Source organism: Anguilla rostrata, chromosome 3, assembly GCF_018555375.3.
Source record: "Anguilla rostrata isolate EN2019 chromosome 3, ASM1855537v3, whole genome shotgun sequence".
Lineage (NCBI taxonomy): Eukaryota > Metazoa > Chordata > Actinopteri > Anguilliformes > Anguillidae > Anguilla > Anguilla rostrata.
Window position 1 is genome coordinate 2,749,343 of NC_057935.1, and position 25,354 is coordinate 2,774,696.

Genomic DNA, 25,354 nt, shown 5'->3' on the forward strand with positions numbered 1-25,354 from the left:
TTTACCTCCCAGTTTTTGCATACTTATGATTTGGTGACGGAGGACAGGGCACGAGACAGCCGGACGTTCACGTCCTGAAATGGCCACCAGGGGGAAGTGTTGAGTCACACAGAGAAGTTCAGTAGACAGGGAGCAACATGACAGAAACAGGACATTTTAAGTTACATACAACCCACAGCGGTTTCACCTGTGCATTTCCAAAGTGTCAGCTTGAGAAAAAAATTAAAAACAGGTACAATATTTACGGGAAGAGAGAAGGTGGCGGTGTCTGGTGAGGACGTTATGGCGCTACAGCACATGCAGGTGTCATCCAGAGCATGACATCACAGCAGTAACAGATGCACTGATGACATCATCCTGGCTGACAGCATTGGGCGGGACTGAAAAACAGGAGAAACTCACGATCCCAAATTCACCATGGACACCACAAACACAGACACACGTGCGCACAATGGCGCACACACACACACGCACACACACACACACACACAAGTGCACACTAAATCTGGGCTATCTGCATTTTGAATTTCATTTCTGTGAACCAAACATGGGGCCTGTAAGAATAAAAATACAGCAAAAATAAATACACTTTTAAAGACGATCGCTGTATTTGGAGTGAAACAATGAAGGCTGGGAGGTACAGTCACAATGCAACATGAAGAAATGAAAACAAAAAAAGAACAAGTGACCGGGTATTTTTTTTGTTGTTGTTGTCCTGATTAAGAACACAAAAGCACAGCTCATCTTACTCACAATACCTGTACAACATGACACTCCTGGAGTTTCTTTAAGGCAAAATGGATGAATGACTGATTTAAATGTATAGTCTTTTTTCCTTTTTTTTTTTTTTTTAAAGGGGGGGCGTGTGGGGCAAGGGGTCCAGAGGTCTGTCTTTTCACATATTTCATACATGAAGTCCCAAACATCCAGAATCACAAAGTGCAAAAAAAAAAAAAAATTCTTTTTTTTTTGTTCAAAGTTTTCCCAACATTCTCCCAAATGCAGAGTCCATTCCGGGGGACCAGATTCCGAACGAGGACTCGGAGAGTCCCCGCGATGCTTCTCGGCCTCCCGCGAACAATATTTTCCTTGGGGGAAATAGCTCCAGAGATACACGCAATACTCACGATTGAAAAAAAAAAATAAAAACCAAAAAATCTAACGAGAAAACCGTGCTGAACTGAAGTCTTTTTGCCGACACAAAAAGCCAAGCCACGCCCCCCCCGTGCTCTCCTGGGTGGGACAACGGACTCTGCTCTTGAGGGGGCGTGGTCAAGCTCCACCCCCCACCCCCTATCCCAGCATCCCTTTGGGCGAGATGGAGAGAATACTGCTCTGGTTAAGAGGAAGAGACAGTTAGGGCACCCGTCTGGCTGTGGAGCTGGCAGGACCCATGATTTGCATTGAATCAGGCTGCACGGCTGTCCTTGGAGATGCCTGAATGTCTTTTCTTACAGTACAGAGAACACAAGAGTTAAACAGGGCCAACAAAAGAGGAAGAAAATAGCTTTGCTACCACCAATAACGGAGTACACTGGTAATACCCAACAGAGCAATGCCAGTAGTGATTGGTGGAGGCTTTCTGGCTATGATTAAAGGATTCCAGTGGTAATTACCAGGAAGTTGACAGAAAGCATCCACCAATCACCATCGGCGTTGTTCAAATGGTTGTTAGCAACGTACTGTGTGATAGACAGAGCTCTTCTCCGATTGTTTTATGGGTAATGTGACATCACAAATGCCTTACCCCTATTCTATGCTCCTTGCAAATAAACGGAAAACTCAGTCATTTTAAACCAAGTCAGAAATGATGCAACAAGCTATCGGTACTGTTTTAACATAATAAGGGCTCCTACTTTGCGATAGATTAGTGTTCAACAGACAGACTTATGAAGGTGCAGGCATAACAAAAGGTCACTTTTAGCCAATCAAAACTTCTGTACAGAGGATGCTAACGACCTTTTGATTCAGGTGAGCCACACGACAAGGTACTATGTACATAGCAATGCACCAATCCATGCAGCATCATGTTCTACACCACAAGCTATGTTGGCTTTTTACAATCTAGTTCAAGCTCTAAAATGCTTGTTCCAAGCAGAACATGTATAACCCGTGTTGACGCAAGACTGTATTTTTGCCATGCAGCCGCTGTACGAGAGCTGAACTGCTAACGTGTTACAAGAAAAGCTAAATCATTAGCATACAGTAGCATGACAGCTAAATTACTATCATACAATAGCAAGGTAGCGAAATTACCAGCATGCACTAGCAAGTTAGCTAAATAAGTAGCATACACTAGCACGACAGCTAAATTACTAGCATGCACTAGCAAGTTAGCTAAATTAGTAGCATACACTAGCACGACAGCTAAATTACTAGCATGCACTAGCAAGTTAGCTAAATTAGTAGCATACACTAGCAGGTCAGCTAAATTACAAGCATACACTAGCAAGATATCTAACAGCGCATTAGGCCCAAAATATAGACCTAGGTTATATTCTGTTTCCAACAACAAAATGGCAGAATAGGTAAAAGAGCTGTCCACACAGAAATTAGGACACTTGTAGAATGAGATTACACTACAAGTAGGAGCCTTTTTCGTTAAAACTTTTCCGTAGCTTGAAGTTACCATACTCCATCATTTCAACCCTGATTTTAAACAAATTTCTACTTTTTTTTTTTTTTGAAAATTCTATTATTTTTTTAATCCTGCCTTTTTACAATTGTCCCTCCTGGGTCAGTCTGTGTCACTGATATGGATCTGGAACTGGAATCGCAAAGATACATGGTGTGAACTTTGACCCTGAGGGAATGTACATTCAACTGATGAATCAAGAGGGGGGGCGGGGGGTTTGTTTTTAGGGCTCCCGCTTCTAAGGACTCGATGCTGCCGAAACGCCATACATCCAAACCTCTCCCAACCTGGGTCATTTTAAGCGAAAACCTACCGCACACTTTACCATCACGCATTTCCTCAACTGATACACAGCAGTGCTCCTCAGTCCTGGTCCCGGAGAGCCGCAGGGCCTGCTGGGCTTTCGCTGTGACTCAGCACTTGAGCGGCACAGCGACTAACCAGTGAAAACTGCTGATTACAAGCCTCAGTCAGGTCCCCCGGTTTCCTGAGCCTGAATCAGCTGTCGATCTCAAGGAGAAAACGAAAGCCCGGAGACTATGACTCTGCAGGAACAGGACCGACGGTCAGCGACATACAGGGACGCCCAATAATCCTGGGTCTGTATCAGCGTCAGCCGATACCGGCTCGAAATAGACCTGCCGAGGCCGGACGGCTCGACACGATGACGCATTTGTTGAAGTGAAAATTTCAGCTGCGTGGGATTTTTTTCCCCACCGTGAAAAGTTTTTGAGGTTTTTTTTAAAGTTTGTTCTCTAAACCTAACCGACAGTACCTAGTTTTGCATCACGGACTTTTACTCTCTGCTTTACAATAAAGCACGCAGGCTGAATTATTCAGTTGTGCATATACATTTTTCCATCACAAGTTGGTTGATACCTGTGCTCATAGGCCCAGAATTATTTTGCATCCCCAAACGTGTGTATATTTATTTATCTTCCACCAATACAGTTAACCGTGGAATGACTGAGAGACAACAATACCAGCGATGCGCGTGATGTATTTTCAGACTTCTCAGAACACTGCAGTGGGATTTTCCTGTTTTCCTTTAGATCCTTAAGAGTCCAAAAACGACCTTTGAATAATAATTCATAATTTTATCATAACTGATGATAACTGATAGTACCTTTCAACACTGATTTGATTGACAGAGAGGTGGACAGTCAATATAAAAACGCACGTATGATAAATGGACATGTTTACATCGGGGTACAGTACACGTGCTTCTCGAAGCGCTCAAGAGCGGCCGACAGTTAGCGTTATCCACAACATGATATCGACGCACACACACACACAAATCATCTATAGAAAATTACACCACACTGGAACCCCTGCCACCTCCTGCAGGTCAGAGACATGAGGCGTTCAGGTCCGAATGGACGATCGTGATAATATTTTACAGGAATACTCAATACTGCTATCTACAGGAACGAAAAGCGTTTTTTTTTTTCTTTATCTCAATACGTGTTAAAAGGGGGAAAACAGGCATTTTCTGGTGCATTTCATCGACTGGTTTCTATTTTCTTGTTTATTTCTCTTTGTTCGACAGCATGCAGAGACAAGGAGGAGATAGCAGCAGAAGACCGGTGTTTTTTTTCCCCCCACCGCTGCGGGTTGGGGGGGGGGCGGGGTTAGGGGAGGGGCTTTTGTCTGATTGACAGTTTGCTCGTTCGTCCGGCGTTTCGCCGCCTCTCCGCTCGTCCCTCGTGCGGCTCAAGCGGAAAAGTCCCGCGGGAGAAAGGAAATGTCCGAACGCAGAACCGCTGGCCTCCCGCGAAACGAGGAATAAAATTAAATATTAAAACAGAGATTTTTCCCTTCGGTCGAACTCCAGCGCCCCCTAGCTCCAGGAGGGAGAATGGGCCTCGGCTGCTCGTTTAAGAGAGCGAGACGCTAATCCGTCGGACAGCAGCACCACCTCACGGGACCCGGCTAAGCCGGACTCTCTCACGCACTCGACCGCAGCGCTAATCCCCGCGATTCACACGCTAGAGCACAGTCCACCGTGGAGGTGAGAGAATACTCCGAACAATACTCCGAGTCCCCACACTTCCAAACCTTTCCGCCGTTAAAAAGAAGAATAAGAAGAAGGAGAAGAAGAAGAAGATGATGAGGCCCCAGTCTCTGGGCGATTTGAAATGGGCAGAATTCTGAATCGTCATAGAAACAGGAGTTCTGTTTTGTGGCGGTGAAGTCGCCTCGGCTCCTCCTCCTCCTCTCCGTTTTCCCGCCAAAGCCGCGTGGCCGAGCCGCTCTGGTGGGGGGGGTCTCTCGTGTGGAACGCAACATGTGCAGACGAGGGGAGGGGGGGGCGTGCCACACCCCCTCTCCTGCTATAGGGCGGGGGACAGATGGGGGCGGGGTTTGGTTTGGGGGGGGGGGGGCGAAGACTGGAGTGACGGGTGAAAGGGCAGGGTGGTGAAGAAGAAGAGGAAGAAGAGCAAGAGGAGGGTGGCACTGAGGAAGAGGTGGCGGTGGGGGGAGAGGGGGTGGGGGTCTGGCCAGATCGGGCCGTGGCGGGGCGGGGCGGGGCTCACTGGCACTCCTCCAGCACCCCCGACAGGGCGTCGATGCTGCTGCTGTCGGTGTCGGAGGCCAGAGTCTGCTCCGTGGACATGGACGAGATGTCGTTGATGGAGGACGACTGGGAGGGCGTGGTGCTGCTGTTCACCGCTGCGTCTGTAGGGGGCAGCAGAGAGGCGGGTCAGGCACCGTGTGGAAGGAAGGGGGGAGAACTTCCCTAATCTAACACCGGACACCAATTTACAGGATCATACGGTACCTCCACAGTCTTCTCTCATCACTCCATTCTTGTTTCTCTCTTCCCAGTCCATCACTTCTTCATAGATCAGTTCTGTTTAACAAAAAATAAGTTTTACCCCCCTGAATTTGTACAGGAAGTCCCAGGAAGTCCCATGTGTAAACAAAGACAGATATTTTCAAATCGACTTTCAGTTTGAGAGAAGCCACAATGTAACAACACAGGATCTCTCAGGACAAAAGTGGGTCTTCTGAAGGAGTTAAAAGGAGCGAGAAGGTGAAAGAAAATTAAAATATTTTTTTTATTTTTAACAAAATTAAAAGACTATTAACAAAGCAAATTTACACAGATATACCGGGCCTTTTACCTTTCCACTGCTCGATGGTGTGCTCTCTCTCCTCCAGCTGTTTATCCGAGATCTGCGGAGGAGGCTGCAAAATATCACACATCACAAACATCTGGAATCAGCCATTTTCCTCTCGCCTCCTGATCATTAAGCACATCTGGACGGGCATGTGCCACAGCGAGAGGTTAATTAACGCTGAAGGCTTATTCCACATGAAACAGCCGGACACAGCGCACATAGGATTCCTGCAGTATAATGACCTTCTATCACCGAGCTCCATGGAAACCCCCCTCCACTGCACCGGTGGTACAGTCCACTCACCGCATCTGCCTCCGCCGGGTCGTACCAAACGTGGATGTAGGGGTGATTCAGGGCCTCCTGCACAGAGATCCGGCACTCGGGGTCGATCACCAGCATCTTGGACAGCAGGTCCCGAGCCTGACTGGCTGCACGGGGAGGGAGATAACATTATGACATCACTAAACCGCGACAGACGGGGGCATCGGACCGTGACATCATCAACAGCCGACCGTGTGCAACGGAAGTTAGGAAAGGACAGGAGTTTTTCGGGGGGGGGGGGGTGGTGGGTGAAAGAGGCGGGGTCTTACTCTTGATCTTGTCGTGCTCGGACTCGGAGGGGAACGCCCAATCAGGGAAGAGCTCGGTGAAGTTGAGCCCGGGGTACTGCGGCTTGTTCATCACGTAGTTCCGCACGGTCTCCATCAGCCGGCTCATGAACTCCAGCGAGGGCGTGCCCAGCACCTCAATCACCTTGTTCCACTGGTCTATGTCTGCAGGTGGGCTCAGGAAGAGGCATACCAACGAGGAGAGAAACACACACACACACAGACGCACACACACACATATAAACACACACACACACACACTCACACACACGCACACACACACTCACGCACACACACACAGACGCAAACACACACACATATAAACACACGCACACACACACTCACGCACACACATGCACGCACACACACACACGCACAATGTACAAACAAAATATCAACCAATCACCATCAACGTTGTTCCATTTGCTGTCAGCAACGTAATCACTGATTGGTGGAGCTCCCATGTCCCATTACACCGTACCGATCGGCAGGAGGCTCCCGCTCCCTCCGCCACCCGCCCACGAACGTTAAAGCTGATTTTAAGAAGCCAGATGGATCCCGTAGGAGGGGATGCAACATGTCGAAATTACCACGTTTCATCCGAGATGCCGAAGTGCTTCACCGCTTTTCGCATAAATTACGCCGAGCGTCTGTGGGTTAGCGAGGAAGCGAGGCAGACGAGTTTCTGGAGCGTGGGTTAGACGCGTCTCGCCCCCGTCTGACTCAGCGAGAATTCGACGGCTCGGCGGTTGGGCGCCGCCCCCTGTGAGTCAGACTGACGTCCGTCCGCCGTTTTATGGGGCCGTTTAACACCCTGAATGTCACGCGAAAGACTAAAGGACACAAGACAGGGGGGCGGGGGGGGGACAACGAGGGGGGGGGGACCGATGCGGCCTGCTTATCGAGAGAAAAGCGCCTCGGTCTGCGGGTGTGAAACCTCTGACCTCACCGCAAACATCCGGTATCGATTCCTGACGTGTGATTTAACTGCAGCAAACTACTTTTCCCATGATGCAATGCTTTCTGACAGAAACTTAGCGCGATGTGATCAGTCGGCAGTGGCTGAGCACAGGCCGATGAAGCGCTCCACGCTGAGTTTATTTTCGAGAGGTGCCGTGCCTCCGTTACTATTCAGACTGGGACGGCACAGTGAAGGTCGCTCCCAAATGACTAAAGGGCGGCGCTATAAGAATGCTAATCCAATTAGCCGCAGCCAACATTACACAGCACTGACCGCTTGGCTAAGGCTAGCGCTAAGGCTAGGGCTACTGCTAAGGCTAATGCTAAAGTAGCTTGTATTACACACTGGGATTAAAGGAGCCTGTTGTTCTCCTCAGGATGAAAAAGAGCCGTGAGATAAATGATTCACTCACACACAGCGAAGTGCTGCTCCCCACTTCACAGGGAGAAAGGTCAGCTACACGGGCTGAGACAGGCTCTCTAAACACATTTGCCCCAGAGAAGAGTATCTGCTAAATGCCAGAGCAGTGCAGCCCGCAATCCCCGGAGCTCTCCTGCTTTCAACCGGCGGAAGATTCGACGTCAGTGAACTTCAGAACGTCGACTGCGCACACACTAGCTCGTCTGCTCGAGTCCCACAGCGATTTACAACGTGCGGGTCATAAGGTCTTACAAATTCAGACCCGTTTGTATACCTGAGTGTTCAGGGAGGGAAGGACGCAGATCTCATTTCAACCTTTTTTTTTGTAGGGGACAGTTACAGTCATCACCCGGTACAACATGATAACATTATAAAGGGGGGGGGGGGGCAGAGAGGGAGAGAGGTAGAGGGAGACAGAGTGAGTGAGACGAAGAAAGAGACAAGGGGAGAGAAAGAAGGAAAGAGGGGGAGAGAGAGTGGTGCCTGTGGAAGGATACGGTCTGTTCCTTGGAAGATGACGCTCCCTTTCACCATCTCTCCCATGATGCAGCCCACAGACCAGATGTCCACTGAGAATAGAGTAGAGAGGTGAAACTCATCGCCCCCGGTACACAGGAGCTGCGTGTGTGTGAGTGTATGTGTGCACGTGCATGCATGTGTGTGTGTGTGTGTGTCTACGTATGTGTGTGAGTGTGTGTGAGTGTCTATGTATGTTTGTGTGAGTGTACGTGTGTGTGTGTGTGTGTGTGTGTGTGTGTGAGAGAGTGAGGTGTACATGCTGTTTGAGGAAACTCGCTCAAGGCAAAGGCATTAATGAGACTGTGGTGTGGGTTAGAGTTAGGGGTGGGGTGATCTGTGACTATATGGAACAAATGCAGGGGTATTTCGTGATATATGAAAAATAACATCAAGCCAAAAGTGTAAATAGGTCCTGAGGCTAATATCACAAATAATTCAGCTCACATTTAACATTTTATACCCACCCATCAAGATGTATCCAATCAGAGGCTCATTTTCAACTAATACCTATGCACATAAGTTATTAGTTTCATTTCTTTAGATGATGAACACATGCATAATAAATCTTTCTTTTTGAGTGAACAGCAACTTGAAATTAAGCACTCTTGGACGAACCCTGAGAAAACCATTCAGTTGACACCACAACCACACCCAGGCGATGAGTCACAGAACGCCGAGTGTAAATGAGCGGTACAAATGTTTTCCCCTGAATTCTCGGTTCTGAAATAACTATCATAGGTTGCTTTTTTTTTTTCCTTTTCCTTTTCCGGGTCTCTGTTGGTTTAAAATGGCTGCACTTCCTCCCTCAGCAGCTGGGAGACGGGGCTGATTTACTGGGGCCATGGCAGAGTTATCAGTGCGGCTTCCTCTCTTAACGGGGCGGGTCTGTCTGTCTGCCTCTCACACAGGCCGACACCCTCCATGTGCCCCGCCTGATAGGGCTGGAGTGGGGGGGTGGGGGGGGGGGTTTGATAACAGCTGTCTCCATGGAAACGTCTGGGCCCTGTCTGCTCCCCACACACACAAACACACACACACACGCTGCATGCACTCACACACACACTGACATGCACACACACTCGCATGCATGTAGGCATGCATGTACACACACACAAACACACACAGGAACACACACACACACGCACACAATCATATACACAGGATGTGGGCCATGATATTTTCCACAGTTGGTGTGTGTGTGTGCATGTGCGTGTGTGTGTACGCGAGTGTGTATGTGTGTGTGCCTGTGTGTGTATGTGAGAGTGTGTGTGTGTGTGAGTGTGTGTATGTGAGAGTGTGTGTGTGTGTGCATGTGCAGCATGTGTGTGTGCATGTGCGTGTGCAGCTGGGTTGGGGTGGGAATGTTTGCTCAGTGGAACACAGCTCTGGTCTGATTGCATAATCTCATCCTTTCTGTGGAATGCCGCTGTTTCTCAGACACGATCTTCCCCTAATAATGAAGAAAACAGCCGGGCCATCACACTGGGGAGGCCCCACCGGCACTCCTCACAGAGTTCATTCAGTAAATACACCCTGGGCGAGGGCAGTCCGGGGGGGGGGGCAGGTCGGGGGGCCACACAAGGCCGACAGGAGAGAGGAGTAATTCAAAGCAAATACGTTTTTGACCCATGTCTGAGAGGTGTGAGGGAGAGAAGGGGCCAAGGTTAGGTACTTTTATGTTAGAGAGTTTCGGAGATGGAATGATGTAACCAAAGTGCCGTGGTGAAGACGGGGAGAGCCCCTCACCGTTCTCCTTGTACTTCATGCCCAAGATGACCTCCGGCGCTCGGTAGTATCTGGTCACCACGTACGGGGTCATCATGAAGCTAGTGCAGGCCGTCCTGGCCAATCCGAAGTCCAGGATCTTCAGCGTGCAGTCCGACTTCACCACGATGTTACTGGGCTTCAGGTCCTACGGACAAGAGATACAACGCTGTACTCACCCTGTGTATGATGCCCTGTACCCACCGTGTGTATGATGCCCTGTACCCACCCTGTGTATGATGCCCTGTACCCACCCTGTGTATGATGCTGCCCTGTACCCACCCAGTGTATGATGCCCTGTACCCACCCTGTGTATGATGCCCGCTGTCTGTACCCACCCTGTGTATGATGCCCGCTGTCTGTACCCACCCTGTGTATGATGCCCTGTACCCACGCAGTGTGTGATACCCTGTACCCACCCTGTGTATGATGCCCTGTACCCACCCTGTGTATGATGCCCTGTACCCACCCTGTGTATGATGCCCGCTGAGTGCAGGTGTCGGATGCCACACAGGATCTGGTACAGCAGGTAGGACATCCTCTCATGGTCCAGGTCCATGTGGATCACCTGGCACAAGCTGGCGTCCATCAGCTCCATCACCAGGTACCTGGGGAGACGGAAGGTTCCAGAAAGAACCCCCAAACTCAGAGAGGGCCTTCAATCACCCCCTCAAATTCAGAGCACACTCTGTCCCCCCTCAAATTCACATGACAAAAATGGGGGTACTCACACTCCATTGAACCCAGGATCCCTAATCGTACCCCAGACCCTTACCCCTGAAAAACAGTGGCGGGGTGGAAGCTTCGTTTCATTGGCTGAGCCTGTACAGCGTCAACCCCAGTGACACATCAGTAACGCGCTGGAGCCAATCCCAGAATCCACTGCTGTCCTGAACAAACAGAAATGCCCACCAGGCATTCAAACCACCCCTGCTTTAAAACCTGCAAAACAAATGACTTACAAATCCTGGAATTCCTCCAGAGACTTCTGTGGCGTGAAGACGTTGATAAGCCTAATAATCTGAGCAGAGAGAGAGAGAGAGAGAGAGAGAGAGAGAAAGAGAAAGAGAGGAAGAATCAGGACGTGAGCAGTGTTAAGGTGCCTGGCAGGATATGGGACAGCGCTATATGAGCCAAGGAGTTCACCCAAAACTGTTTCAGAAAATGGGCAACTTAACAAATGGATAAAAATGTGAACTACGCAAGCTGCCCATGATTGGCCAATAACCAATGCAATATGAGCCATGTGATAATAATAACAATAATATGATTTTAGTAATAATAATAATAACAACAATAATAATAATAATTCAACTTAATTTGTAGAGTACATTTCAGGCCACAGTTTCAAAGTGTTTTACATAAACACAATAAAAGATGGTAAAACAATTCCCACAGCAAAATAAAACATTTAAGCTGAAGTCAGGGAACAAATAAAACAGGTACACTAAACAGTCTATACACTAAGAAGGGCTGTAAAATTACTAAAAGACATATTAAAAATATATCAAAATAGCTCAATACAAAATTAGGAAATATATATAAGGGATCTACAGGACGTGGGATCTACGGGACGAGGGATCTACAGGATGTGTGATCTATGGGACGTGGGATCTACAGGGCGTGGGATCTACAGGACGTGGGCTCTACAGGACATGGGATCTACAGGACGTGGGATCTATGGGACGTGGGATCTACGGGACGTGGGATCTATGGGGCGTGGGATCTACAGGACGAGGGATCTACTGGACGAGGGATCTACAGGACGTGGGATCTATGGGACGTGGGATCTACTGGACGAGGGATCTACAGGACGTGTGATCTACAGGACGAGGGATCTACGGGACGAGGGATCTACAGGACGTGGGATCTATGGGACGTGGGATCTACAGGACGAGGGATCTACAGGACGTGGGATCTATGGGACGTGGGATCTATGGGGTGTGGGATCTACAGGACGTGGGATCTATGGGATGTGGGATCTACTGGACGAGGGATCTACAGGACGTGTGATCTACGGGACGAGGGATCTACAGGACGTGGGATCTACAGGACGAGGGATCTACGGGACGTGTGATCTACGGGACGAGGGATCTACAGGACGTGGGATCTACGGGGCGTGGGATCTACAGGACGTGGGATCTACGCGACGTGGGATCTACGGGGCGTGGGATCTACAGGACGTGGGATCTACGGGACGAGGGATCTACAGGATGTGGGATCTACGGGACGAGGGGGTCTGACCGCGGATTGAGGCGAGTTTAGTGGGGACACCCACATTTTTGTGATTGACACACTTCAGCAGCACCAGCTCGCGGTAGGCCCGCTTGGCGTGGGTCTGGTTCTGGAACGGCCGGCTCAGCTTCTTCACCGCCACGGGGACGCCCAGAACTGTGTCCAGAGCGGAGCTGGGCGGAGGAGAGGAAAAAGGGAGGGAGAGAGAGACGGAGAGAGAGAGAGAGAGAGAGGGAGTGAGACAGAGAGAGAGAGAGCAAGAGAGACGGAGAGAGATGGACAGAGAGAGAGAGAGAGAGACGGAGAGAGAGGGAGAGAGATGGAGAGAGAAAGAGAGGGAGAGAGAGAGACGGAGAGAGAGACAGAGACAGAGAGAGAGAGAGAGAGAGAGAAAAAAGGACTGAGTCTCAGAGGGCTGCCTCTACATCAGCAAGCCCCGCCCACATGACTAAGATTAGCATCACTGCAGCGTGGGAGCCAATCACTACTGCTGGTATAAATAACCTTCCCAGCAGCACTTAAGCTGCAGGTCTAACGAGAATTCGTAGGTGGCAGTAATTGTGGCCACTGGCAGGAGCAGTTCTGGGTGAAAGCAGTAGGCAGGGGTGGTAGGATGAATTAGGAAAGCACCACTATTAAGTTGTCGAGGTAACTCCTAAATTAAGCGGGCAACACTTTGCTATAACAATGAGCCATAAAGCCTACAGAAGCATGCCGTAGGCCATTACAGGTCAAGAAAGCACATTACAACTCATAATAATAAATGGGGTTTGTGCTGTCATGATGTATGCAGAAAATTTTAGAGAACAGATTCAACATAACGACAACAATATGACTGCTGCCTACATTATGACTGTTATAACATCTGTCATACGGTGTAATACACTGCCATGGCTGGCTGTGACAAATGTTATGCAATGCTTATGACTGTGTAACGTAGGCTTTATTACAAACAGCACAAGTAAAATGTTCCCGCTAAGCAGCAAGTACAAGCAGGTGGTTCAGTAATAAACCGCAGTAACTAAGCAGTAATCAGGACAATTTTAGGTATGTTTAACTCTTTGGAGAGCAGATTTTTTGGAATGTTTTATTCCTCCAAAATTCTAGATCAGTGTTCTAGAACCCCACTGCTTCCAATCACCAGCAGTGACTGTGACATCAGCATTAGAATGTTCAGTTAAGAACATTCTAATCACACATCATTGACAGTATTGTAATATAGTGGTAGTGTAAGTAGAGGTGAGCAGATATAGTAGCAGCAGTGAGTGTTATTAGTGAGGGGGATAATTCTCGCGGCTGGGGGGGGGGGGCGTGGCCGCAGGATGGCGACGTTGGCGCTCACCACACGATGCCCTGGGCTCCGGACCCGATGGCGCGGAGCTGCTGGTACCTCTTCAGCACGGTGAAGGTGGAGTCGCCCACCTGCACGCTGTAGAACTGCCCCTCCCCCTCACTCATGGCGGCTTCACCTGAGCGCGGATTACACCTGCGGGCACAGCCAAAAAATAAAAAATAAAAAATAAAAATAAAATTTAGGAGCACGCTAATGCGTCCCAGTTAGTAGATGTGCTTCTAACGTCAGATTTCAGCAGCAAATGCTCTTAAAATGGGAGCCCTGTAGAGCCCTGCGTCCTGCACAGGTAAACGATGTCACACACACACAGGCGTCGGCGCTGAGGAGTCATCAGAGCCGCACAGAGAGCAGAGAACGGTCTCAGAGCACAGGAGTAACCAGGCCAGCGCACCGCGCCGATCAACGTACGGCCACTTGAGCCTGATGGAAACAACGTGTTCATGTGTGAGCGTAGTTTCAGGGCAGTGTGCATGGAGTGGGGTGATGAGTGATGCTGGAGTGTGTGTGTGGTGTGTGTGTGGATGTGTGTGGTGATGAATGAGAATGTGTGTGTGTGTGTGTATAAATTGAAAAGGGACGCTGTGTGTAACTCAGAAGTCCTGAGGGCCGTTCTTGGCTCAGCACGGTCAGAGCAGCAATTAGTCTCCTGCCGATCCTAACCAGTGTGCACAGGTGGAGAGGATGACTGCCTGCTGCATTCCACACACACACACACACACACGCACGCACGTGCACACACACACACACACACGCACGTGCACACACAGCCACACACACACACACACACACGCACGTGCACACACAGCCACACACACACACACACACACACACACACACGCACGTGCACACACAGGCAAACGCACGCACACACACGCAGGCAGGCACACACACACTCAGTGGACTGAAGGTTAAAATAGGGGCCAATTCCATGGGCTTGATGATGAGGCTCCTCACAAGGGACAGAGAGGAACTGGAGCAGGACTTGGGGGGGAGGGGGGTGAACTCCTGAACCTCTCAGATCACATGGGGAACAGGACGGAGTGCCGAGGGGGTGGGGTGGGGGGGCACATTTAGGCAAGTAACAGTAAAAATAAAGCGCACCCCATGTAATGGGCACCAGGGGAATGCTCATATACATCTGACCTGAGTCAGAGGCAATCTGTCTGCAGGAAATACAAACACACACACACACGCTCACGCACGCACACACATCGCACCACACACTCACACACACACGCGCCACCACACCACAACGCTCACCACACACGCACACAGTCACGCACCACACATCTTCACACACACACACGCACACACACACACACACACACACACACACATGCTACGCACGCACACATCACCACACACACACTCTCTCACCCACACACACACACACACACACTCTCTCTCTCCACACACTCACACACACACACACACACACACCCTAACATCTCTCAACACACACACACCACACTCTCTTCACGACAACACCACACACACACCACACGTACGTGAGGCCGATGGGCTGCCCTGTGTTTGGACGTAACGCGCTGTAAACCTCCACTCGTCCCCGGGGGCCGTTGCGTAACCATGGAGACGGGCCCCCGGTCCGGATCCTTACGGTCTGTAATTTGTGGAGCTCGTTTCAGGACCCGCCGCACCGCCGAGGCCTCGGGGCGGGTCTGACAGCGCCGCAATAAAACATAATCAGCCTTTTACAGGCCGGCCTTCAGCCCCCCCGCACCCGCACCCCCCCCCCACCCCCACGGGACCCAAAAACAGGGCCCCCGAAACCACCGGAGAGGAGAACCTGCAGCCGCGAAACGCACGCCAACAGCACCACAAAAGGCTCACAGAAAATCTGTTTTAAAGAACTTAACACGCATAGAGACACACAGAACATACCAACTGCCTCCCAAAAAAATACTGAATGTAATCACCTGCCTTACAAGAAGCTGCCGGAAGAGGAAGGAATTCCAAACAAAGGGGTTGCAAGTTCAATTCCAGTGGTACTGCTTTGCCCCAACCCAAAGCGAAACTCTCTTGCACTGATGTGGATCGCAGTCTAATAATAAACGGTTAACAGGCACCTGGTGGTCCTCTCTGAAAAAGCTCACATTTGACACGCACAAAAACGCAAGACTGACAATATTCAAATAAATAGACTGCAAATGAACCTTAAGAGGAAGGGTTCAGGAGCAGGCCCTTTAGCAAGATTTATCAAGGCCTAGTGCGGCCAACTAAGAACGTTCCCTGGGGTTTACCTGCTCCAGGACGAGTCCGGCGGGGGGGTGGGGGTGGGGGGGGAATAAGGAGCGTGGATCAGCTAAAGGAGCCGGAAAAAGAGGAGCGTGAGTCATGAAGATGACTGCAATCAAAACGAGAGCTGCTCCTTCACTCTCTTTCTTCTCTCCAGAGAGAGAGAGAGAGAGAAAGGGAGGGAGGGAGAGAGAGAGAGCACGAGAGGCAGTTAGAGAGAGAGAGAGAGGGAGAGGCAGGGAGAGAGAGTTGTAGACAGATGTATGTATATAGAGAGAGATATGGAAGACAGAGATGTAGAGAGAGGAAAGATAAAGAGATGTGGAGAGGCGGTGTGGGTGTGCAGAGAAAGGGGGAGAGAGATGTAGAGAGGGGGGGAGAGAGAGAGCAATAAAGGGGGGGCGGGGGGGGGAGCACTCCCGCACGTGTGGGTCTGTCTGGCCGCATGACGTAATCCCTCCCAGCGGGGAACCGCTCCTGGCCTCTTCTTCCTCACTGTGGTCCCTCCTCTTCCTCCTCCTCCTCCACCGCCCCAGCTCTTCACTCCCTCTCTCATCTCACCTCCCTTTGTCCCTCTCTCTTCATCTTTCCTGTCTTTTCTTGCAGCAGTCTGACATTCCCCCTCTCTTCTCCTCTCCCCCTCCACTGTATCCCTCCTCTCTCTCTCTCTCTCTCTCTCTCTCTCTCTCACACTGTCCTCCTCTCTCTCTCTGAAATTAAAATATAAATGTGCTTTCACTGCATGACGCCAGAGTTTGCATTGCTAAAACAGTAAATAGATAGATGGTGGCCTTAATAAAAAAATGAATCACCCAATGACTAACCCTCCTCCCTGCTCCCACAAAGTCGTTTTCTCTCTGTCTCTCATTTTCTCTCCCTCTCTCCCTCCCTCCCTCCCTCTCTCTAAATTCAATTCAATGGTGCTGTATTGGCAGGACACACACAGCACTAGGCCACAGCACACACAAAGCATGCAAATACGATGCATAACTCAAGAAGCGATGACTACACTGTTCAACATATAACACAAAAAACCGTGATAATAAAGTGATAAACATTATTATAAAATGTACAGCCTGATTGGACAGGCACTATCATTTTTATCGTTTGGGAGGGTGGAGAGTCCGTCTATTCCGCAAACCAGCCTGCAGCCAGTGTGTCAGCACCAATTAATCACTGTCCTTTCTCAAGCTAAGGACTGCTGTCCCCCCTCCCACCTCCTTTTGGAGAAATGCTAAGCAGGAACAGGGCGAGTTTTAAAGGCACGTGCGGGAAGGATGCTGTTTCTCAAAAGAACGAGGGCAACGCAGAAGGACTATGGACTATATTACCCATAAGAACTACTCTCCTACAGTGGTCACGATCTCCCTCACACAGGGGGGACTACATTACCCATAGGGACTAGTCTCCTACAGCCGTTACTATCTCCCTCACGCAGAGGACTACATTACCCATATCCTCCAGTAATAGAATCTGATCTACCCAATCAGGGCATTTAATAGCCTACCTAGCCAATCAGGCCACTGAATCCAAAAACTAGCCAATCAAAGCACTCCATCTTCAAACATAAACCCGGTACACCCGTCATGGCTAACTTAATCCGAAAAAGGCCAGAAATAGCTGGAATGTGGAATTCCCGTGGTTAGCTGGGAATACCGGAAAATCGGAAAAGTCTGCGCTGATCTAAAAGAGCAGACCTCAGGGAGGCGGTAGCAGTCCTCTGTGTGAGGGAGATAGTAGCGGCTGTAAGGGAGGGAGGAGGGGACACAGAGGGGCGGGGGGACATTCAGCACCACAAGCCGGGGGCACACAATATGATTTCATCCCTCAATTAGCACTTCTAATTGCCCTCCAGAGTTCAGCGGAGATCTTTGTACAGCTCAGGTCAGGCGTGCGTAAGCTGAGACAGGAATTCTGTAGCCCGAGCCCGGGAAGCAACATTCCCGCTCCGACGGCCATCTTCCCAGCTGCTCCCAACGGCTTTGCGTGATTTTTTAAAAGATTAAAACTCCCTTTTCTCCCTTTTCAAATTCCTAATCTACATTTATTATAACATAAGGTCGCACAACCAGGTGTAGATGATTCAGAACAACTTCACAAAAATTCAGCGATGACCTGTTTTGTCCTTCTGCTGTTCTATGTAAGTAAGGAACCAAGCAGGAAAATAATCGTTTGATCGTTTTTTAATTGTTTTAATACTCTCAGGTATTTCCAGGTTTGTTACCAGTGTGCTTGCTCAACATTGCTACATCCACCTCTAACCTTTTCTACTGCTGCACAGCTTGGCCATGACATCACTGCCATGTCCTGGGGTGATGATGTCATACGACACTATTAACTTCACACCGAACATTCAAACTTTATTGTCCCGGGGAAAATTTTGTTTACGGCGAGGATAAAAATACAATGTAAGAACTCATAAAACAAACATGCAATAAAAAGACATCACAAAAAATAAATACAAGGACAAAACAAAGAATCAAGACTGAAGTAAAACACTCCCTTCGGTCTTGTTATATGCAGAGTCAGCGTCAAGAAGAAGCAGGTATTAAAGTATTACTTACTGTACCAGGCGTGTGAACTGCCAGCCTGACCCCAGCACTGCTGTGGCCCCAACACGTGTTCCCATCAGTCACTGTAAACTAACTCATGTAGACCCTACAAGGCCATCCGGCAGGCTACACGGTACCTGTTGCCAACGATCATTCGTTTAATCATTAATCATTTAATGATCATTAACCACCAGCAAATTTAAATAAAACAAGGATGGGTCATCCATTTCATTTTGTATGTTTAATACTGTTTTTTACTTCTTTTTTAACAATTATTATTATTATTATTATTACTTTCTCTTATATATTAATCTCATTGTTAATATAATGGAATGCATAAGTCACGCAGTATTTAATAATAAACGTGACTTCCCCTAGCAACTTCTCCGTGCAGCTCCTGAGCAGTTGCGAGTTCTCTGTGAAGCAAGTTTCGCTACAAGTTCTGAAGAAGCTCAAGAATTGTGAACATTCCTGAAGCAGTACTGAGAGTGGAACTTGGCACTTGCTGACAGGAGCAGTTCAGTCACGCGCTGCTGCCCCAGAATCTCCGCCTGGCGAACGGAACGCGAGGCCGTGGCGTCAGCAAGCGGGCACCCCCGGCTCTTATCCCACAGGCGCCCGCGGGCACCTCCGGCTCTTATCCCACGGGCCCCCGCGGGCACGCACGCAGTCCGTCACGGTCTAAAACTCAGCGATGCAGAGCGGCGTGGCTCCACCGCGACTGACTAATTTCTCTCTGCAAACACCAAACTCCAACCAAGTAAAGAAGACACAACCTGGCTGCCGCTCATCTCAACAGACTGGTGTCCTTCTCCACCCAAATGTAAACACCACTGGACTATTTGCCCTCTCCATCCAACTAACGGCTGCCCAGTCTGAGGAATAGATGAGGAACACCAGAGTTATTTCAGACATAAATGTCACACAACCGTTTGGGCACAGAAAAACTCGACGTGAAAGAGAAGCTAATTAAGCTAATTAAATGTAAATTCAGGAACAGATGAACACCCACACACAAAGAAATGTGAGAATCGGGATTTTAAAAAGTACAGCATAGTCCACAGCGATATATTCAAGTGAATATAAAATACATTGAACCCAGTTTTAAAGGAGATGGTTGCCATGGAGAAAGAAGTTAATTCATCAGCCAGTGGATCGTAATGGGACAAGCAAACACTCCAGTGCCAGCTCCAACAGGTACAAACATGGGGCTCATCCTGAACATCACATCACATTAACTGTGCTGTAATTCCAGTGTGATTCTATGCTAGCGCAGTGCTGTAATTCCAGTGTGATTCTATGCTAGCGCAGTGCAGTGATTCCACTGTGATTTTAGCTAGCAAAGTGCTCTGATTCCAGTGTGATTTCAGCTAGTACAGTGCTGTGATTCTTGTGTGATTCTATGCTATCACAGTGGTCTGATTCCAGTGTGATTTCAGCTAGCACAGTGCTGTGATGCCAGTGTGATTCTATGTTAGCACAGTGCTGTGATTCCAGTGTGATTTCAGCTATCACAGTGCAGGGATTCCAGTGTGATTCTATGCTATCACAGTGCAGTGATTCCAGTGTGATTCGATGCTATCACAGTGCAGTGATTCCAGTGTGATTCTATGCTATCACAGTGCAGTGATTCCAGTGTGATTCTATGCTAGCGCAGTGCTCTGATTCCAGTGTGATTCTATGCTATCACAGTGCAGTGATTCCAGTGTGATTCGATGCTATCACAGTGCAGTGATTCCAGTGTGATTCTATGCTATCACAGTGCAGTGATTCCAGTGTGATTCTATGCTAGCGCAGTGCTGGGGCGGCAGTGAGCAGAGTTACGTATTGATCCAGCAGCACAGACTTAGCTGTCTGACAGACTCAGATGGCGGGGTGGTGCATTGTGGGAAGACAGGCAGCCCCGCAGGAATGTAGTGCATTTCCCATGTCCTGCTACCTGCTGGGCCTTTACTCAGGCTAAACTGGGCCTCAGTCCCAACAGCGAAGTCTCTATTTCTACATAAGAGCACTCATAGGCATGACTATCACAAATATAATAAGCACATGCAACGTATAAACATACACACGCACACACACACACATGCACACACACACACACACACACACACAACATCCGTCCATCAGCAAACCTGAGATACCCGAGTCCCCCATTGTAAGCTCCAAAGCTGCCCTGGCCTGGGACCCCCCTGCTGCCCCTGCCCCCCCCCCCCCGTCCCGGACGCACTGAAGAGCGTTCTGCAGCCATCCAGAAATATTTCAGATCTCATTCTTAGCCGCTAATAGTTTTACAGGGGGGGGGCAGAATGGCTTTCGGTGGTCAGATAAAACCACCGCAAATAGCCCCTCCGCGCTGCCGTGGAGCCCAGCGCTCCGTCTGCGCGGGCAGCGTGTCACTTTACGGGCAGCGCGACTCCGGCTGCACGTCATTTTAAAACCGGACCGCGGCCGGCGCACACGGTCACATTTTTAGGAACAGACAGGTTGATACTGCGCTCCGTCCGGGCACTGCGTTGCTACAACGGGAAGGGAAATTTGTTTAAAAAAAATGAATAAATAAAAAAAGGAGCCTAAATTCAGGCTGAGGATGATTTTTATCTTCCGTCAGGCCTCTTGTTCTTTAAATGAAATTTTCTGAGAGGAGGCCAGGAGTACGGGTTAGGGTTAGGGTTAGGGTTAGGGTTAGGGCCACAGCACGGAGGGTTAGGGTTAGGGTTAGGGTTAGGGCCACAGCACGGAGGGCCAAAGTCATCTTCCCACACAAAGCCCGCGTGTCCACGGTGAGATTTAATGACGCAGAGCCTTTAGGGCGAACAGTGAGCCTGGGCACACGCGGGACGGCAGACCGTCTCCTCACCAGCACAGAGACGTCCGCTGCCGAAGACAGGAAGAGAGTCCGGCGGGATTTAACAGCTTCCTGTCCATCGGCTCAACCCCGCATCACCCCCCCCCCCCACCCCCAACGTTCGACACCAACGTTTACCCACAATACAGTGCGAATACAAGAATCGTGACACTTACTATCAGCAGGATCATCTTTTTTTGGTATTAAAATGATAGATAATCTGAGCTCAATAAAAGACAACGAGTTTAAATACCAAATGCTGCCCAAGTTTCTTGCCTTAGAAATGCTAGAAAAAAGACTTTTTTTTTTGTGACAGAAGAATGCAAAAAAAACTACTCGGGCATGACAGAAAAACAGCAAGAGCGTGAAATGAGTGATTAATATGCATTAGGCCTACAGTGAGAGATCATATTAACGGAAACAGCAGAGGCAGAAGTCAAAGTTTCCTCCAATCGGTTTCGGTTGTGCTGCTCTGCGGGCACGACTGACTTTTCCCTTTGAAAAAATAAAATAAAATAAATAAATAAAAAACTCATCATTTTAACGGCGCGGATGATGAATGATTCCTTCCGGCCATTTCAGCAGCTTTCTCCTCACTTCTTCTCGTTCCCCGGCTCTCGTCCTCGCAGAGAGAGACAAGATGGCGAGTGACTGGCCTTCATGCCACTCGCCAGCGAACTGCAGTTCAGCAGCAGCAGCGCCGTAGTTCACCATAAGACCGTACCTTTTTACGATTATGCCCCGTGTGCAGGAGCATCACACCTGCAACACAGCTTCACATTGCTGCTGTAACTGTCCCTGCGGGTACCTGTGCCAGTACGCGGGTCCAACCCGATTTCAGTCAGCAAGTTAACAAAGGAATTGGCGATTTAAGCCATTTCACGAGAGGAAGTGCTGTTAGACTGTATATCGGCACAGCTGTGATTCGGCCGTAGGCTCGAGGCCACAACGCGATACTGCATTAATACAACAGTCCTATTAGCCTTTAAACTATCAGGTAATTTATTTGTCTTCGCCAACGAATACAGTTGCTTCAGGATTCCATTTTTTCCCCCATTGTTCTTTTTTTTCCTACAATGTATCAATTAGAATGCAAACAAGGCGGAGTGATACGTCACAGTAAAAAGTCCGTAACCGTCCTACTGTATATCAGCACTCATGGAATGCCTCTCGTCCAATCAAATCACTCGACCGGAACTAACCGCTGTATAAATGCTAATGTGGAATACAGTGTTGGTGCGTGAGTGCCTTTGCGTGTATACATACAGTGTGATATCTGTGGTTGTTCGATGCACAGTAGAGCACAGACCAGGGGTACCAACAGCAGATTTTGGGGGCACACTGTCCCTCTTTTAAAAGACACACACAGGAGTCACTCCAGGGGGAAGCCTGTAAACACAGGCTCTTTATTTCGGTTCACTTTGCATTAAAAGCTCTTGTGATGTGGAACTGCCTCCCTGTACTCCAATATCACAGCAGACAGTAGCCGTCTGTTGCAAACAGATCACCATCCTGAGGAATGTTTTTTTTCCCCCCGTCAAATCTCGTGGCGGTACGAGAAAGGGGACCTGACACTGCAGAGGAAGACTCCTCCTTCTTTCTTTCTTTCTTTCTTTCTCTTTCTCTTTCTTTCTTTCCTTCTTTCTGTAGTTCCCACTTGCTGAACCTACACAGTCCCAGAGGCTTTGTTAGGGAGTGATACTGCACGAACAGCAATCCCCAGCACCTGACCCTTACAGACCCATTTAAGACAAACCACCAGTTCTTTCACAAAAGACGCACTCCCACAGAAACACATGCCGAGTCAGAGCCATAAATCACTGTGAACTTTACCAGGTACAGCAGTCTGAAAATGGACACGTGCACAGATAGATCATTTCTTTTTAAAACATCAGAAGTCTGACATAGCAGATGACCCTGCTTTATACTATATATGATATTTATTTATATATAATACCATTGGGATGATTGCGGACGGAAATGCCATTAACCAGGTGACTGCTTCCATGTGACACACGCCACATGTATGCAGTAGTGATGGTGTTGGCACTTTTCAGGATTCCTTACAAAAAATAAGCATGATAAAGATGGGCTTTTGGGTATATAAAAACATTAACTTCTTCACCTGTCACCCTCACAGACACACACAGAATTTGGGTACAGCTAACTGCTACACCTGCTTACTCGCACGGGAAAATGGCATTTTTCTGTTACTTAGTGTTGCATGGAAGGAGGTCGTATATTGGTATGAGCACCACGCAAGATTCAACTGGCATTTAGACAATAAACTAATATTTTCGATATTAACGTCAAATGGGCCGGGTTATCCTGTTATCTCAGCCCATCTCGCACTTGTTAACTGTCCCCGGCTTTGCAAAGTTAACCATGACAGCTTGGAGCTTTAAGTTCATCGTGATTAAGAACAACTACAACGTGCAAACAATTTCAGTTTCATTTCATAGTAGTGGGCTACTGCAGATCCGGTACGCATCACTACGCAGACTAAGATGGACGCACTGAAGAAACCGTTAAAAAGGGCACTGACAGTCCGCGACAAGAGGGCTCAGATACCGTGAAAAAACAGGATGCCACGAAGAGAGCTGTCCCAACGTACGCTCCGGCACGAGCGTAGCCTTGTAACAACGCATCCAGCTGTGGGCGCAACCTGCGGCGCGGTCCAACTGCACTTCACGTGGGCGACATTATTAACGCGCGCGCCGCAACACCTGCAAATGCGCTCGTGAATGAACTTGCGATTCGTTAACCGTTTTTTACTCGCGTAACCGTGAATAGTTCTGGTCTTAAGAGTGATTCTCGTCGGTTGGGGGAATCACTAGTAAGTCAGCTAGTTAAGACTTGCAGACTCTCCGCCTTGACGAAACTCTGGCTGTTTCAATTATTGTCCACCCAAAAGCCGTCAAAATTTCTGCTCCGTGGTTCCGCCACATAAACTTCGAGACCCCCGCCCTCCCTCCCACACCGGCAGCCCGACAGTTCTTCGGGCAGTGAAATGTACAACACCGATTTTGGACACTGCAGTAACGTCAGAGGCCAGAACAATCCAACTGGTGATGTAGCCAGCTAGCCAGTTAGCACTATGTTTTCTTTAGCTGAAGACGAGATGAAATATTTCCCTTTTATGGGTACACCCGACTCTGAAATGTTGCTTCAAATTACCGGAATTGCAACTCGGAATTGAGGCCGAGTTCTTTTCCCTCTCACTTCTCGGTGGGACTGCGGTAATGGAACTAGTAGCGGCGCATGCAGGCGGACAGGCGGGCTAAATTTAATTGCACCTACCTTCTCCCCTCGCTTTTCCAACACTCCCATGTACAGTGAGCCGCGCAAGAGAAGCGGCTCCCAGCTTCTACACATTCACAGCCACGCTCCCGGATCCAAGCGAAGATAACAAACAAGCGACCTCGCTGACGGCGAAAAGTAAGCGAGCTCTTCTGCTACCGCCAGCCACCGAATCCCGAACTCCTGTCAATGGCACGATTGGGGGCGGAGGCTCGCTGGCACAACAATTCGACGGCAGGCAGGAAACTCGAATGACGTCATCGCGTAGTCGGGATCTCAAGTTTTATTGCGAGTTTTTACCGAAAACGATTACCGTTTTTTTGTTGTTGTATGAAGCCTAAGCAAATGTGCCTCGGTGCATACGGGAAATGCGAGCAGAAGAGTTTTAAAATGTCATTTCATGTTTGTCTGGAAATATTTGCGAGCAGCAGTTGTAGCGTATACCAACAGGTTAACTGTAAACACTGTAGGCTACTGTGGGTGTAATTCAACTGATTCAGTCTTGCGTAGGTTGTGGAAGCAGCTATTTCCTAACTACAGATATTGTCATCGGACGTCCTTATAGTGATATTAACTTAAAAACGGACCCATTTAACGCTGATCTATGGGCTGTTAATCGGAAAATGAAATTTAAATTACGTCAAAATAGTAACACCGCAATCTCCGAGACCAGCTTCCACGAGGAGCTGGCATAGAGGTGACGTCATATCCCTGTCCTCTGATTTGGTCCGTGTACGCTCCATTCAAGTTTATTTGCAAAGCGCTTTTGACAGACACAAA

The 25,354-nt window shown here is 48.8% G+C and overlaps 1 protein-coding gene across 2 annotated transcripts; it reads right to left on the reverse strand.

The window, feature by feature from the left end:
• Nucleotides 1-584: 584 nt before the first annotated feature.
• mapk9 (mitogen-activated protein kinase 9) lies at nt 585-25,221 on the reverse strand. Of its 2 annotated transcripts, none has more exons than XM_064325424.1 (12): nt 24,575-25,221; nt 13,610-13,753; nt 12,311-12,440; nt 10,995-11,053; nt 10,502-10,640; nt 10,015-10,180; nt 8,247-8,318; nt 6,351-6,533; nt 6,064-6,188; nt 5,764-5,815; nt 5,418-5,489; nt 585-5,314 (listed from the first exon to the last, which is right to left on the reverse strand). In XM_064325424.1, the coding sequence occupies exons 2-12, from the start codon at nt 13,723-13,725 to the stop codon at nt 5,169-5,171; spliced, it is 1,260 nt and encodes a 419-aa protein (XP_064181494.1). In that variant the 5' UTR covers nt 13,726-13,753; nt 24,575-25,221; the 3' UTR covers nt 585-5,168. The 2 variants fall into 2 exon arrangements, with proteins under 2 accessions (XP_064181494.1, XP_064181493.1); XM_064325423.1 differs by having other exon boundaries at nt 5,764-5,827; nt 24,575-25,213.
• Between the last annotated feature and the right edge of the window lie 133 nt (nt 25,222-25,354).

What these genes read in the sequence shown, in the direction of transcription:
- mapk9 (XM_064325423.1), bottom strand. Translation starts at nt 13,725, where the DNA reads ATGAGTGAGGGGGAGGGGCAGTTCTACAGCGTGCAGGTGGGCGACTCC. An exon ending in CATGAAGTACAAGGAGAACG is followed by an intron (nt 8,319 to 10,014) that starts GTGAGGGGCTCT and finishes CTCTATTCTCAG; the next exon opens with TGGACATCTGGTCTGTGGGC. An exon ending in CATCTTCCAAGGAACAGACC is followed by an intron (nt 6,534 to 8,246) that starts GTATCCTTCCAC and finishes GCCCACCTGCAG; the next exon opens with ACATAGACCAGTGGAACAAG.